General features: G+C 44.9%; 1 protein-coding gene across 2 annotated transcripts; it reads left to right on the top strand.

Annotated features, from left to right (window-relative positions):
* Positions 1-10: 10 nt before the first annotated feature.
* On the top strand, positions 11-15,118 carry UBE2G2 (ubiquitin conjugating enzyme E2 G2). Of its 2 annotated transcripts, XM_090147139.1 has the most exons (7): positions 13-168; positions 5,356-5,391; positions 5,487-5,532; positions 8,969-9,069; positions 11,084-11,202; positions 13,054-13,194; positions 14,915-15,118. In XM_090147139.1, exons 5-7 carry the CDS (start codon positions 11,169-11,171, stop codon positions 15,025-15,027), a joined length of 288 nt encoding a protein of 95 aa, XP_090003265.1. In that variant the 5' UTR covers positions 13-168; positions 5,356-5,391; positions 5,487-5,532; positions 8,969-9,069; positions 11,084-11,168; the 3' UTR covers positions 15,028-15,118. The 2 variants fall into 2 exon arrangements, with proteins under 2 accessions (XP_031452316.1, XP_090003265.1); XM_031596456.2 differs by lacking the exon at positions 8,969-9,069 and having other exon boundaries at positions 11-168.
* Positions 15,119-16,757: the final 1,639 nt, after the last annotated feature.

The raw sequence follows: 16,757 nt of genomic DNA on the forward strand, positions 1-16,757 counted from the left end.
CGCGGCCAGCGCTGGGAGGACTCGGCCCGCACCATAGAGGCGGAGCGCTAGCGCGCCCCCTACCCTCTTCCTCCCCGCCAGTCCGCCCGGAAGCGGCGTGGGGCCGGGGCGCTGCGGGCCGCGCTATGGCGGGCACGGCGCTTAAGCGGCTGATGGCTGAGTACAAGCGTGAGTAGCGGGGCCGGGCCGTGGTGCTGCGGGCTGTGTGGGGCGCCGGGCTCGGGAGAGAGCTGGCTGTAGGGCCGGGGGTCCTGCGGGTAGGGGGGGCGGCCTCACTGCCTGAAGGTTGCCTGAGACCGAGAGGGGCTGTGGGGCGGGGGCGGCTGTGGGGCCGATCTCTGCATAGCGGCTGCGATAGAGTGTTCGGGGGGTGCGGAGGTGGGGAGGGGTCTGAGGGCACGGTGTGTGTGTGAGCAGTGCTGAGGGACCGGGGTGGGTTCGGCCCTGAGCACGGGAGCTGAGCGGAGCCCTCGTGGCGGCTGCAGCTCCTCACAGGGAGCCGATGGGCAGCGCTGAGCTGCGTGCTGAGGGAACGGCATGGAGCTGCGTTGGGGAGGGGCGGCTGGGGGCAGGGAGAGGTTCTGCAGCACAGGGCGGTGGGCACGACTTACTGGCATCTTAACACAAAACCCAAAACGATTCAAAAAGGTGAAGGTGTGCGCAGCTGGTGAGCGCATTTAAATACATCTTAATGAGGAATGACCTCGACTTGTTTGTGTAAAAGTTGGATGAGCTGTGGCTAGCAGACAGAGGGGCCAGGGGAGCCACTGCTGCTCTCACCCCGCCAGAGGGAGCCGGGAGCCTCTGCCGACCTCGGGAGCTGCTGGTGCCCGATGCTGGAAGGATGGGGCCCTCTCAGGGTGTTTCTGCCAGCACCAACAGCCTGCTTCCAGGTGTGCTCGTGAGTTGACCAAAAGTGGCTTTCGTTTGAGAGATAGGCAGTTTGCTTTTTGTTTAGTTGGTTTTGGTCTTTCATTTTTCCAGCCTTTTACATAACAAAAGGCAATGGGATAGAGGAAAATCCACTGTTTGTTGGGTGGAGGATGGTGTTGAGCTGTAAGGAGTGGCCACAAGAGCTAGCTGCCTGCTTCATGCTATATGAAGGCCTTTTACTCTTCAGGGATGTAGAGCTGGTTCTCACTTTGCCTTGGTGAATGGCTTCAGCCTGTACCAAACAGTATTTCTGGGTACACGTTTTCAGACAAAACCCTGTGCTTGGTCCTGAGGGATCCTGCAGGGCATGAGCTCTAACCTACCTGATGGTGACAGCCAGCCCTGGCCTGCTGACGTGGTGTCTTAGACACACTGCCTTTCTCTGTTGTCATCCTGAAGTGCTGACCCAAAAACCAGCCACAGCAGGACTGGTCTCTGCTCTTTTCTGCTCTCCTGTGTAAGTCCCCTCTGTCCCCAAAGTACTTCTGATACTTTGTTATTGAGAAGCTCCATGATCTTACTAAAATGCCATCCGCGGATGAATTGCTAAGAGAAAACTGATACTAACTAACTAAAGAACATTGAAAAGGGTGTTACTTAATGCTACTGGCAGGCATTGCATGAATCTTCTTTGCATGGTGTCCTGATACAGCACTTGACATGACCTGAGATACTATCTTGCTTATTATCCTCTCTTACGCTTTCCCAACAGTAGGCGGATGGAGTGTTGTGGAAGGCAAAATAATGCACTGTGACTGAGGGCACAGTACTCCTGCACACCTGAATTCCAGAAGCATAGCAGAGCTTTCAGTTCCTGTGGTCGCCTGCATGGCCCTGTGCTGTCTTCATGGCTGGGGTCGTTTATTAATGGGTGTTCTTGTCCAGCTTCACCACCAGACATCCCAGCCCCTCCCTAATGCTTCCCCACAGGTTGCCAAGATGCAACCTTGCAGAATTTGTTCTGCTCTGTTGAAGTTTTCTTCCTTCTTTCTCTACTCTTCCCTTTATGTACTTCTGGTTGCGATAGAGTTGTTTGGCAGTCAGTGCCTTGCTGGTGGTTACGTTTTGTTTACCAGATTGCTGATTCTTTCCTTTCCTGCTTTTTTTTTTTTTTTTTAATAAGTTTTGACTGTTAATTTTCTGTGTGTGTGCATGTTTAAATCTGTTTGTTGTTACTGTATGTGAAAAATGCTTGATGCTGTGAGAGCTTTCAACCTATTGGAGCAGAAAAGCATTACTTTTTGCTTTTGGGAGATGCTGTGAAATGGCACTGTTTTCCCATCCAGGTAGAGCTGAAGGGAAGGTGCCTGTGAGCACCAATAAGATTCATTTTGTTTTTGTCCTCATTTAGAGCTTTGTTTGCATGTTTGAAGGCTGATGACTATTTGCTGTTTTACATATTGGAGTGTTTTTATACTCACGTAGGTAAAGCTTTCAAAAATCAGATATAAAAAAGCATGCAATTCCTGCTGGTGTGTATGTTTGTTAAAATCTCAATTTACAATATTTAATAGTATTAAAGCCTAAAACTGATCTCTCAGTAGGAGCTTATGCTTGCGAGACTTAAGAGAAGGAAACCTGCTGTTTCTGCCTTTGCCATTTCCTTGCTGCATGCTCTTGAAGGTATCTTGTATGTTTTAAATCTAAAATGGGTTACTTGGGAAACACTCAGTCGAAGCTGTAGGTGCACAGGATGCGCAGTGCTTGGTTTAATGCACCTTACAGAAAAGCAAGAGGTGACTGAGTGGTGGGTTGTAACTCTGGCAGGTATCGCTGGGAGCAGCACAGGGTTAAAAACAGGAATTTGGATAAGGCAGATCTGCATCGTGCAGAGCACCAGGGGCGGGGCAGTGAAATGGAAACAGATGCACTGAGCCTGTGTGTACCCAAATCTGTCCCATGTTTCCAGCAGAAGTGCTGCGCTTTGGTTGTGCCAGCTTTTCCCTTTCATTCGGTCTCGGCTTAAAAGCAAAGCTCTAAAACAAGGCTTAGCTCCTCTGCTGCAAGCTGGGACTTCATTGTGTTTGCATTTGGAAGCAAATCCCCTGACTGTGTGCAGCACAACCGCCATACAAATCGAATGGGATGCCTTGTGGAGGATGCAAAGCTTCAACTGCTCCAAGTGCTCCCAGTGCTGAAGAGAGGCATTGTTCTGAGGCAGCTGGTGGGCTGCCTGCCATGGGCTGCTCCCACATGCACTCGCCATATGTGCATGGCAGAGGGCCTGCAGCCACCCAGGCTCCTGGGACACCTCAGGGAAGCTCCAGTGGGGTGTGAATGCCCAGTGCCTTACCTGTCAGCCTCAGCTTTTCCTGGAGCCTCTCTGCTCCTTTGTTTTTTCCTATTTGTTTGCCTCTTCTAAAAAAATTCTGCCTCTAAAAAAAAAAATTTTTTTTTTAATTTTTTTTTTTTTAGGATTCCTTTTCTGAATTTCCATTTTCTCCTTTTTGCCACATTGCCTGTTCATTCTCCAGCCTCTCGGAGGCCTCCAGCAGGACCCTGCTGATTGGGTGTTTGCCCTATTTTGATTTCTATTTTGAAAGAAGCAGTGGGACTGAAGCAGCTGCTGCCACACCAGCTCCTGGCAGCTCATGCTTTGCAGCTCTTGAATGCAGCGCACCCCATTTCCTTTAGAGTGGTTCTAGACAAACCATGTGACTATCCACGTGTAAAAGGCCTTTCTTCATCCTAAATATCTCCTCCAAATCAAAGCTCCTGTGCCCATTCACTGCCCAGTTACTGCCTTGCCTGGTCCTTCAGGATGGAAACCCGACTGATGTCCAAGGGGAGAGGTGAGCAGGCAGAAGTGAAGAAGTGAGCTTCCATCGCCTTGCAGGTTCCTTGCTTTGGGGATTTGCATCATGATTCCCAGCACCCAGCTTTGCTTGGAGAGCTGTACAGAACCCCTCAGCACAGCTTCCAGCCCATTCGTCCAGCCCCATCAGCATAGGGTCTGAAATATCAGAGCTCTCTGGATTTTCAGGGAAAACTGTGGGAAGTAGCAGAACTGTGGGGTCTTGTTTGTTTTCCCTTAAAGAAAGAGCCCCAATATGGGTCCAAATAGCTCCATGAGCTCCCAGGTTTGACACCTCCATCTCCCTAGAACCATCTGCAAGCAGAGCTGCTGCAGACCCACTGTCAAGCTGGAAAAACCTGCTCTGTAATGTCCCTGTTCTCATATTCAGGATGTGTTCAGCCCTGGTACTGACCTCCACCTGCTGCTCTTCTTTTGAACTTGAATCTGTGCTGAAGCTGATGGCAATCTGAGTGAGCCGGAGGGTTTTACTGTCTTTCCTGCCAGCATATCTCAATGGCTTTTGAATCCATCACCACTTTGAGACAAAAATCTTTGCTCTGGTTTGTGCAGCGTTACCCACAGCTCTTGCTTACAACCTAGCAGGAATTAGGTTAAGCCTCTCATTCAGCACTTCATAACTTTTCATCTTCCCTGGTGATGCGTTGCTGCTTGTTTTCAGGTTGCAGAATGCATGTGGTGCTCTGTGGTTGGTGTTTGCATGGTGTGAGTTGCTGCTAGAAGTCACTGATGAATTGGGAACTGCATCCACTTCCTATACAGAGCAAGGGTGGGTCAGTCAGAGCATTCTGTGTGCATCCACAGCTGTGCTGTTGATCTCTTAACTTGCACTTCCCAGGCCGCACGGGGCGAGATGGTTTAGATCTGCAGCACAGAGGCACTTGTTATTATCTCTCTGCTTCTGCTTTTTCACCTTTTAGTGTTGTTTTGGGTTTTGTGTGGACATGCTGTGAAGTCTAAGTTGGCACAAATAGGCTGTAACAGTACAACTTGTTTGCTGAGTGCATACCTTTATACCCAATAGCACAGTGCCCCATGCTTGTGAAAAGGGATTTTTTTTGCCTTCCTTCCCAGTTTCCTCCCACTGGGAAGACAAGTTTTGAGATCTTGAAAAAGGACCTCAGACAATGTCCTTGTCTCTAAAACAGAGAGATATGGACGTGATGGATGGACTGCTGGGTGGATGATGAGTTAGCTGGATGGTTGCACTCAAACTGTTGTGGTCAGAAGCTCCGTGTCCATGTGGTGTCCCTTGGGTGTGTTTTGGGACAGTGCGTGCTTGCAGTCCTGAAGGCCAGCTGTATGCTGGGCTGCATTAAAAGCAGCATGGCCAGCAGGTCGGGGGGGGGTAGTGTCCTCCTCTCTGCCCTTATGAAGCCCCACCTGAAGCACTGTGTTCAGCCCCTCACAGCAGGGAGGTGGAACTTGATGGTGTTTAAGGTCCCTGCAGACACAAACCATTCTATGATTCTGCAATCATTTTGCTTAGAAAATTGTCTTGCATTGACCTTCTTGATGTCAAACCTTGCCCAGAAAAGCAAAGCCAGAAGATTCCTCCTGTGGTTTTCTCAGCTGTGTTAACGCTCCTTGTCCTTTTTCTTTTATAGAACTGACTCTGAACCCACCAGAAGGGATAGTAGCAGGTAAGATGTTGACAAGCTTGTGTACTTTGAAGTTGGAGCCTTACTTTCAGGCAGCTCTGAGCATTGTTTCATGTTTTTTTTTTTTTTCCTCTTAGGTCCTATGAACGAAGAAAACTTCTTTGAGTGGGAAGCTCTGATTATGTGAGTCAATATTGCTTCTTTTTCTGAAAGCAGCACTTGTACTCCTTGAGTACCTTCTGGGAGAACAAGAATATTAAAAAAAAAAATCTCCCTAGTTTTGCATTACATTGACTTTGGCCTATCTCTGTCTGGGAACTTATTTTCTGATTCAAACTGGAAATTATATTTGGAATTTAAACAGAGTGACGGGGCAGCTTAAGTGATGATTTGTCATGCAGGTGTCATAATAAGAAACACTTGGCATGGAACTTGCAGATTTTACAAGAGTCATCATTTGGCTCCACTGGATACGTTGTGTATACAAACACTGCTGGAAACCATAAATTGCTTGTAGATCACACAAACATTGCTCAACTGCAAATACAGGACAAGTTTCCTCAAGTTTTAAGGGGAGCAAAGTGGCCAGATAGACCATAAGTGATAGGAGAAAAAAAAAATCATTGTCTAAAATTAGTTTACTTACTATTCAGATTTTTTGTAGGAAAATTGAAAGAGTATTGATCTGAGATAGCATTGAAAATAACAAACAAACAAACAAAAAAAAACAACAGCAAAACGACACTTTAAAAATCTTTTAAAATTCTTTACATTTCATGGAACAGCTGCTCTTGAGAAGATGTTGGGTGTGGTGGTTCCTTGTAGAATTCTTCTGCTGGTGAACAGCTCTGATCACTCTCTGCTGTGTTCTGGGGGGTGACAGACTTCTTCCAAGGCTGCATCCTTCTGTTCCTGAGCTGATGGGTACAGTTGTTCACAGCTGAAGTTACCTTGAAAAGACAAGGTCTTACCCAGCAGCTTACAAGTCCTCTCTTGCTTCTACTGCCTTACTCATGCTGTCTGTATCCTTTTTTGGGGAGTTTTTGGGTGCATGGTGATTTTTACAAGATGATAGAAGTTCTAGAAAGTTGTTGAAGGGGAAGGAGGAGGTCTGACAATGTATACATGTGACACAAAACAATGAGATGAGGAAGTTCCAGTCCTGCAGCTGATAACCTGTCGGTAGGGCTAATCCACACTGCATTTCTTGTGCTCTTTGGTAAGAGCTGTGTTTGCTGTCCCTGTTTGGGGCTGGGCACAGGGCAGGCTTTCAGCACAGCTCCTTGTGGTGCATGACCCCTTGGAGAGTGTTGTCCAAGGGTGGAAAAGCAGCTGATACACAAACAATGCCATTCCTATCAAGCTGTAGTGTATCACCTATTCTGTACGAGCTGCGTGGGTGATCCTGCTTTCTTGCAAGCATGAGGCTCTAAATTATTTTAATCCTTGGTAGAGATTTGGATTACCACTGCTTGTTCGTGGGTTGACACAGAGAGCTGGTTGCAGCAGGACATCCTGTGATGAGCAGGTTGCACTTTCTGGGAGTTCAGTCTCCTGAAGGTAAACTCCAGTCATGGAGTTAGGTAGATGACTACAGTCAAAACCTGTCACCTTAGGCAACCATGGGATCTTACTTTTCTTTCTGTAAGTGGAACAGTTACCCCTTCTCTAAAACATGCATTTTGTAATGTACCTACTGCCAGCTCAGAAAGCTGTACATCACTCAGTGTTTAGAAACCCCAGAGGATTTATTGCTCTTCTTGGAATGTGGAAGGAAATTCTGTCCATCACTACTTTCTAGAAACAGAGATTTTGTGGTTGATGACAGCTTTCATGGGGGGCACACAGAATACTTCTGTATTTGATTAATTACCTAGAAAATACCTTTTTCTGTTGTTTCCCCTCACAAATTCTTAAACAGCAGAGGATCTGCTTGCAGACTTGAAAGCCCTTTAAAGTGCTGAGTGTTGAGCTTCAGGTCTTTGTCAGCGCTAAATGAGAGGTGGAGGTGCTTTTAGTTTCTGAATTGTGTGTGTGTCATAATAAAATCATATTTTAAGATCTGCTAAATTCTGAAGCTGTGGTACAATAGAAACATGTTTACCCTAAGCAGGTTGGGTTACTTTAATCTCTTTACAATACTCTATTGGTAAACATGTTTGAGTACATTTGGAAAGCCAGCTACATGACTTGTTTATGTTTGTGATAATCTTCTTGAGTGTTTTGTAATCTCAAATGTGCTGTGTGAGACTGTGGGATTGAAAGAAGTGCAGATGAGGTGATTAAAGTAAGTCTGATTTAGGTTTGAGAAGGATGAAATGCAAACGGATGAAATGCAAACGTAGGTAAGTGCTGTGGTAATGAAAAGAGAGCAAAATATTCTTCTCTCCACACACTTTCTAGAAAGCTAGAGTACTAATAATCACAAACAAAATTGAAGAAAAAGAGACTTAAGAGGAAAAGACATTGCCCATCTATCTATCTGCAGGGGGGCTGGGTGATGTTACAGAGACTGATGTGGAAACTTGGCCCAGAGATTATTTTAAATGGCTTTTTTTTAATATAATAAGTAACAATACTAGTTTGTATTCCTGATGTTCTTGCCTGCAGCAGCAGTGCTGGATAAATGCTGAGCATAAGCATTCTGCATTGACATGACTGAAAGATAGGACAGTTCTTATGCTTTTGGATTAGTGCTGTAGGTTGAAATACATCGTGGTAATTATTCTGAATAGTGAAAGCTTACAGCCTGCTGTTAAGTGTGCCCTTCTGATAAGGCATCAAACAGTAACTGACTTGGAGTATTTACAAAAACCAAACCTTTGCAGCCAGGTACCTCGTTCCTGGTGATAAATAGCCCCAGCATGTCAATGGAGTTTATCAGCTCAATGCCTTGACACTGCGTGAGGTCTGACAGGCGGCTGTGTTATGTTATTGCAAGCTCATGAATTTAACATTTCAAGACCAAGTTTTGTCCTCTAGCGTGGAATTCCCCTCTTCAGCATCTGATGACTGTGGGGTTTGGTCTTTTTCCACCCTTTTTTTTTTTTTTTTTTTTTTTTTACAAATGAGAAACCATTTACAAATGTACTTGAAGCCATGGTTATGGCATTAATTGCTGTTATCACTTCAATTTTCCCTTCTATTTTGGCAGACACTGCCCTTGTTTTTTTTTTTTTCCCTTGCCTAAATAACATCAAGCTCAAGGAGTTCAGAATCTCGTATTATGTCTTGTATCACAGAAATTGTTCCTAGCATGATTTTCTCTGCTCTGGTGTCAGCATAGCTACATTTAGCACATGCACTGCAGGGATAATACAATCTTTTGTTAACTTCTGGAATTCGTATCGATGTCTTTGCCATAGTTGCTGGGAACAAGACGGGAAAGGAAAGAAACAAATGCATGCAGAGGATAAGGGAGGCTGGTTAGGTCACAGTGCACAGTCACTGAGTCAGATGTAATGCAGGTGGTTCACATGCATGTGACAAGTTCCCTCTGACCCTAGCTGAACATTGCTCTGGTTGTTCCAGTGCCTTGTGTGATCATAGAACTGCAGAATGCTTAGATTGAAAGGGGACTTCAAGATGATACAGTTCCAACCCTCTGCCCTTCCATTAGGTCATACTGCCCAAAGCCCCGTCTGGCCTGGCCACACCAAGAATAACACAGATGAAGTGCTATGGCAGCTGACTAGATGCTGATTTTTACGCTACAGGAAGGTAGAAACAGCTCTGTGATCCTTGAGACTGAAGAGGACTAAAGGGAAGTAAATGTTAATTACTAATAATGGCTTGGGTCCTTCTTGGGCTTGGTGCTGCCCTTGGCAGCTCCTTACAGCTTGCAATCTGGGTGTGCAGGGCCTGGAGGAAATTTGCAGAAGGGCATCCCATGGGAAAAGGGATGTTTGCTGGCCTGTTAGCTCAGTGGGGAGGATGCCACTGCTGTGGTCTGGGCTTTTCTTGGGGGAATCCTTATCAGAGGGAGAACCTCAGGGAAAATCCCTGCAGAAGGCACAGAGGTCCTGAAAATGTGATGTGCTGCAACATTTCTACTGAGCAGGTGGTGTGGCTGCAGAAGTGCTGTGTTTTTTGCCTTGCTGGCCCTGCTCATAATCCTTTTAGAACTGAAAGCAGCAAGTTTAGCATGGTTTAATGTTGTGGTCTTCAGTGTGTTTTGTAGTTGCAAATGCTGTCTTGGATTAACTTAAATAATTTCTTTGAAGTTGACCCTGGCAGCAATGAATGGCTGAAACAAAAGCAGTGCCTTAATTCAGGGCCTAAAATGGAGCATGCTGGGTTAATGTAATTGACAGAAGAGCCCTTAAGGCTGTGTGTTTGCTCTCAGAACAGAAGACACCCACCAGCTTTTCAATGCTTGTATGTACATACTCTTAGAAGTTCAACAATAAGCCTTGAAAATGCAGCTGGAATTAAAATACTTGTGAAAAAATGCATTCAGTTTACCCTCAGATGTGAATATTGAGTCCTGACTAAATTTAAGGGAAAGACAGAAAGGGGGCATACATGGCTGAGATGCTTTAGCTCTTCCTGCATAGCTGCATTTCTCTAATCTCACCTCGAGTCAACGTTCAGGTTTAAAGCACTTGAGGTCTTGTGTTTATCTGTCAGCCAAGCCTTCTGAATTGCAGAGTTTAACAGTGACCCTCTGTAGGGCTTTAGGTTTTGCCTGCCTCTGTTTTCTTTCTCTGTATATTATCAATGCAGTCTGAACTGGATGGAGGTTTTGACCATTTGGCTTTGAGATTTTTTGTTCCTTCTGGCATGGAGAATGCGTTGGTGGATTGGGAGGTGCAGGCACGAATATATTCCCAAATCTTTCTTCCCAGGCAATAGAATCCTCATTTCAAAAGCTGTCTAGTAAAGACAGGAGGTTTCCTTGGCTGAGATGTTAAGTGACGAAGCCTGTTCCCTCATCTTTCCAATCAGGGGAGATGGAATTTGTTTTATAACTTCCAGGGCGTTCATCTAGTTGGAATAAATCATGTCAAATCAACTCTTTTGCTTACCTTCCAAAAATGTTTTGTGTGGAGAGGATAAAATAGCTGTATGCTCACCTGACTGTGCTTTGAACTGGATGCTGAACACAAGAAGGAAATGTTTCTGCAGGAGCCTTGATGAAGTTATTTCTTCTCTACGTACATTTGAGGGAGGGAAGGCTAAAAGCCTGAAGTTTGCAAAGCAGTGGGGCTGTCCTGCATCTGGCAGGTTTGGTCCCTGGGCTGCGTTTTTATTTTTACAAAACACGGTGTGGTTGCACTCGATACTGGCTGTTGGAATCCTCCTAGGTTTTATAAGCTATTTTTGAGCTACAGCATTTGACATCTCTGTCTCTGCAGCCTAACAGCATCTTCAAAGACATGGGAGTCCCACACCTGCCTCTGCCTTCTCTTGACGTGCAGACACTCAAATCCTGGAACATGCCTTGGAGCCAGATACTCCAATTATAGCCAGACACACCCTGCTAATTAAGCCATGTTGTGACCTTCCTAGTAATTTAGTGCGCAAGCTTTGATTTTTTTTCTAATTTTTTTTCCCCCATTCCCTCCCAAACCCCAAATTTGGATTTAAGTTTATGAGGTGTGGGATGAGAGTGTTTTAACTCTTAGTATTCTGGAATAGATCATATAATCCAAACCTAAGATGTCTCATTAGACAAGAAGCTGGTGAAAGAAATATATGTAACTCAGGTGAATCTCTTTTTGTCTCTTTCTAGGGGTCCTGAAGATACCTGTTTCGAGTATGGGGTTTTCCCTGCTATTTTGAGCTTCCCACTTGACTATCCACTAAGTCCTCCAAAGATGAGGTTCACGTGTGAGATGTTCCATCCAAACAGTGAGTCTGCTGCATGGGGAGCGGGGGGCTTTTACACCATAAACAGCTTCTGCAGAGGGAGAGCAGGCATCCTGACCCAGGCATCCTGACCCTGATGAGTGTGCTCTCCCTGTCTGTTCAGTAGGCATGAGCAGCTACACATCAGTGCTGCTCTTTGCTAGGATTGCTCTCTCTTTGTCACATTAATCCTTATATACTTTATGATGTTAAACAGCCCAGTAGATTCCAACAATTCCACTGCCTTAAAGATCATTCCAGGAATACCTGTAACTACTTCATAAAAAAACAAAAGTGTTTTGTACACGATGTAAGATTTAGTAAAACAATACAGACTCTTTCCAGTATTGCTCTGTGGTTTGTATTTAAGTAGTTTTGTGTTAGGTGAAAATTTATTCACATTGACCAAAGTTTGGATGCAGCTTTAGTTGGCAGCATGACTTTTTTTCCCATTAAACAAAGGCATGATCTTTCTGAAGTCCAGGGTGCTCTGTCCATGCAGCTGGTACATCTGCAGGCCTCAATACTCAAGACTTTGCTGGCCTTTTTGCTGCAAATCTAGAGCTGACAATATCTCAGCTTTATTCCTTTTGGGACTTAAATGGAAGGAATTGAAGTAACCATGAGTACAACTTATTGCTTGGGACTGATTAAAAACCTTAAAGCTCCTTTTCACAGCCCAGAAGCTACTTTCCGGAGTCAGTCCTGGCATTTGCTGTACAATTGTTAATGCATCTACTAAATGAGCATGGATTGTGATGAGATTGTTGTCATCACCCACATTTGATGAGCTGGACCCATGTTTGATGGTATTAGGCCTCTGCCACTTGAGAACAATAAGCAACAAACACTGCCCTGCTGCCTAAGGTTTCCTTCTCAGCTGGCATTCCGACACTTGTACAATGCAAGTCTTAGTCTCAGCTGGGAAGCTATTTATTTATTATCTTATTCCAGGAATTTTGCATTTACTTGAAGTTCCTTTACTTTTCTCTTCCCGAAGCACTACTGACACAGATTCTTGCCCATTTAATCCACAGACAAACCCATATTTTTGTTCTCATGGGGGAGCACATCTGTTTGCACATGACAGCACAGAACTGTGCACAAGTGCCTGAGGCAGTTCCGTGTCACCTTTGCAATCTGACATCTGCAGCAACTGTTGGCATATGGAAACTGCATGGCCAAATCACATTGTTGCTCCAGCTGGACTAATTCACCCAGACTTCTTGGTGGGGCAATCTGCATCCATGCAGAATGCTGTGATTCTAGCTCTGGGCTTGCCTTGCAAATCTGTGCTAGGGGCTGCTTTGTGTCACAGAATGCAGCATAGCAAGTGGGGGTGGGCTGCTAGATGCCCAAGCAGCCTGACTCAGCTACATGTGGGCATTTCCATGACGCTGGGTCATGTTAATGAAAATTCAAGGTCACAAGCAGCAGAGAAGTTTGCTTTATTCTTTTTTACAGTCATGGTCCAGTGGAGAACTCCAGCGTGCGTTCAGTGATGTATGACTGTTACCCTGTGATTTAAGCAGGACAATAGTCACCTACTTGGAGCTCTAGCTGTGCACTAATGCTGGGCTTGTTCCACCAGGCTGCAGCTCTTACTTGTACCTCTCATTGAACCTCTCATTGGTTGCTAAGTGATCTGAGTGCTTCCAGCAAGCTTTCCTTGGAGTAGATGATTTGTAAATTTGTTTAACAGAAGCTTTTGTTAGATTTTTGTCTTCCAGGTTTTTTGCAAAAGGAAATTTTAAACTGGGTTTATATCAGTCATATGTAGGCAAAGCCTGAAAGATCTAGAAGGGCCAAGTGTTTCCTTAGAGTAATAGTTAATCCCCTGTACTTCTTGCACAGTTTACCCAGATGGGAGAGTTTGCATCTCTATTCTTCACGCTCCTGGCGATGATCCCATGGGATATGAGAGCAGTGCTGAGCGGTGGAGTCCTGTGCAGAGTGTGGAAAAGATCCTCTTGTCTGTCGTTAGCATGCTGGCAGGTAAGGGCTGGAGTTTCATTAGCAGGAGCTCAGATAGCTTCTGCTTGATACATAGTTAAAGCTTCTCCTTGCATTTTTGCACTTAAGCTACTTGGAAGCAATCATAGTACTTAATATTTATTTATCAATAAACCAATTTTTTAAAAATAATTAGGGCGGAAAAAAAAGACTGAATTAGTAAACAGGTTTCCAGCTTTCTGACAACTGCACTGTGTTCCTTCTGGTCAGCAGCAGCCAGGCACAGGGTGATGGTCAGGTAATGGGTCCTGAAGTTCAGCTGCTCTTGCACAAAGCAGTAATGGATTTGGCTTTAGCAACTGAAGGATTATGAGGCAGATAAATCAGCATGTTAGGTAAGAGTCCATGGCCTCTATTCCCCAGCCAGTTCCCTTGATTTCTGTTTGTTTGGCAGCCTGGGAAATGTACCCATTCTGCCATCTCTGATATAAAGGAAGCCTTCTTGAGAAGCAGAGTGTGGTGAAAACAGTCAGTGCAACTTCTTACTTTAAATCCTGCAAGAACTATGGATCAGATCTCTCATGCACATCTTCCTGATGGATATTTTGCACATTGTAGACAATGCTGTTGAACTGCCTGAAAAGGCAGAAGCGTGTCCCCAAGAATCAGTTTGGAATGATGAAGGTTTAGGTTTTGGAAGCAGCAAAGCTGATCAAAGAACAAGCAAAAGATTCTTATCTGTGACTGTGTCAGCTTCAAAATAGCAACCTGCTGATGGAATCTGTCTAGAGACCAGTGCCTTGTTGGGCTCCCTGTGCCCTCCAGGAACATGGCTTGTTGTACAACCTTACCTAGACTGCTCTGCTGGGGAATCATCTGGTCCCTCTTGTTCTCATCCTGTTTTCCCCATGGCTTTTAGAGGAATTAGTGTAAAACATCAATTGTCATCTTCCTCCAGGCTGCTGGCAAGCTCTCAGCTGTGGATCTGCCAACAGAGCAAACCCGAATTTACCAAACAGTGTCTTGTGCATCTATCCTGACTGCTGGGTTTTAAGGGTAGTGTAGAGTTGTGTATTTGGACCAGAATGGGAAACAGAGCAGAGTGTGTTTTGAGTGGCTTGTATAATCTTGTGACAGTTGTCCTGCTGCATGCTGACCATGAACCTGAAAAACTCCCTGCCTCAGCTTACTTCTCTACAAAAATAAGTGTTTGAGTTGCAAGGTCTTAGTGTACTTTGTAAAGCACTTTGAAATCCTCAGATGAAAGATATTGCAGAAATGAAAGCATTTTACGATGAGTTTTGTGTTGTTTGTTCTATTAAAAAAAACTAACCATCCAAAAGAGGGGCAGAGCCTGTTTGGGTGGCCTGCTTTGTGGGGCTTTGTGTTTGTGAAGCCACAGAACCAGAACAAATATGTAGCAGGGAGCCCTGTGCAGTTTTACAAACCTTTGACAGCACTGCTGGTGACACACAGTGGTATTCTGTCTGCATGTTGGGGCTCAGCTCCCCAGAGCACCAGTGAAACAGTCTTTCTCTGCCACTTGTTTCTTGCCTGAAGCCTACCTTGCTGCGGTGTTCTCTTATTAAATGAGAGCTGTTAGGGAGTCCAGCAGCTACAACTATAATTCCTTTAATTGTGCCGAGCAGGGGAAATATACCAGAGCCACAGGGAAGTGACAGTGCAGACATTGCTGAAGAAATGAGCTGATGCTGCTCAGTCCCCTGCTTGCCCACAGACCTTTCCATCTCTCTCGTTTCAGAGCCAAATGATGAAAGTGGAGCCAATGTAGATGCCTCCAAGATGTGGCGGGAAGACAGAGAACAATTTAATAAAATTGCCAAGCAGATTGTGCAGAAGTCACTTGGACTTTAAGCTCACAAAAAGACTGAAATGTTTTGTATCTCTCTCCACCTGAAAAAGAGCAGTGCTCAGTGCTGGTACCAAAAAGGAAAACTTTGCAAAACTTTTGGTCTAGTTCTTATCCTTCATTATTTATTTGCCATCTCTTTTCTGCTTCCGCTGCTGCACAGAAGCCTCTAGTTTACTCACTAAATTGTATGGGAAAGGGATTTATTGCTGGGGAAAATAATGGGAACAGTGCTGTTTGAAAGGCTCTTTGTTGCTACCTCACTTTTGGTATGGAAAGCTTGGAGACTTTGCAATCTGCAGCCTGCTTCTGTCAATCTGCTATTGGAGAACAGCCCTGAGTTAGATCACCTGCTGGAGGATTAGCTTTACATTTGCATAGGCAGCATTGCATTGGGAACACCAGTAGGCAGAAAATAATTATTAGTTTTATTATACCAGCTAAGTTAAGGACAGAGTTTGCAGTCAGAACTGATTTGAAGAGTGGTTAACCAGAGAAGCTATAAAACAGGGTTGTAGACAGAATGGTTTAACATAGGAAGTGATTCAGCACCATTCTAACTTGAAGATCCACTGTGGTCATTGCTAGCAACTGGCTGGTACTCCTCCGTTACACTGTGAATTTGTACTGAGCCATTGAGTTAGGGTTTGCTTGGAAGAAGGTCCAATAATTGCTTTATTGCTCCTTGAAGGCATTCATTGTAAACTTTACATTCAATTGGAGGTGCAAGGTGTAAAGACTGAGTTTTTTAATACTTGGGTCAGGATCACTGTGAGCCCTAGGTATGTCATCTGCAGCCTGAAGATGCAATGAGGTTGTTCCTGCTCCATGGGGGATGTAAGATATCTCTGCAGTTATGTCAGCTCTTCTCTCCTGTAGCCATTTGGACGCAGAAAATGAGACATTGCTGGCCTTTACCATCACAGTCCAGGTCACCCAGTTTTCAGGTGAAGGAGCCTTTGCCACCAGTGAGTTTTGTAAAATGGACTGTAATGCTTCTTTATGCTGAATGCTGTAAGTAGGAGTCGCAGGCAACCTCAGTTGTGTTCTCTGGAGAATGATAAGATGCTTGTTTAAAATGGCAGAACACTGTAGGCCACTTCTGGTGGCAGGAGATGACCATCTGCAATGCTTTGTGAAGCTGCGTAGGAGCCACTGGTGACCTTTGTGTTTTGCAAGTGAGTCTCTTGTTTAAAGCCAAATCTCCAATTTATTACAAGCAGCAACGACCATTGATGGCATGTGAAATGAAATTTTGTTGGCTGCTTTAAATGAATTACATTTGAGAAGGACTAATTTTTCTAGGAGAAGCTTGGGAATGGAAGGAGCTGTGCTGTGCAGAAAGCTTTATGGACTAGATTGTCTGCGTGTGTGTGTTGAACTTGACTGTATTTACATCCATGCTGCACATGCTTCTTATTCACAGGCTGCAGATTGCTGGGTGCCACCTTTCTCATCTTTAAATTCAGAGTTTGTATTGCTGAGCTTACCCCTGTAGAAGTAATTCTTGTCACTTTGGAAGGGTGCGAGGGGGACCCAGCATAGCGTGGGAGCAGAGATGACAAGGTAGTATTGTACCTAACTAGTATTTCAAGGCGTACAGGAAAATGTAGCATTTATATGCAAAATGAGAGTAGTTTTTGGGGTTATAATATATGAAGTGTAGCTCCTGTGAGTACTCAGCTGCTGTTGGAGAGCTGTGTGCACCGCAGAGCAAACGCTGTGTTCAGCAGAC

Source organism: Phasianus colchicus, chromosome 10 (genome assembly GCF_987193195.1).
Source record: "Phasianus colchicus chromosome 10, bPhaCol1.hap1.1, whole genome shotgun sequence".
NCBI lineage: Eukaryota > Metazoa > Chordata > Aves > Galliformes > Phasianidae > Phasianus > Phasianus colchicus.

Coding starts and splice junctions, on each gene's coding strand:
- UBE2G2 (XM_031596456.2), top strand. CDS start 126: ATGGCGGGCACGGCGCTTAAGCGGCTGATGGCTGAGTACAAGC. Junction 5,392..5,486: donor ACCAGAAGGGATAGTAGCAG/GTAAGATGTTGA, acceptor TTTTCCTCTTAG/GTCCTATGAACGAAGAAAAC. Junction 5,533..11,083: donor GAGTGGGAAGCTCTGATTAT/GTGAGTCAATAT, acceptor GTCTCTTTCTAG/GGGTCCTGAAGATACCTGTT.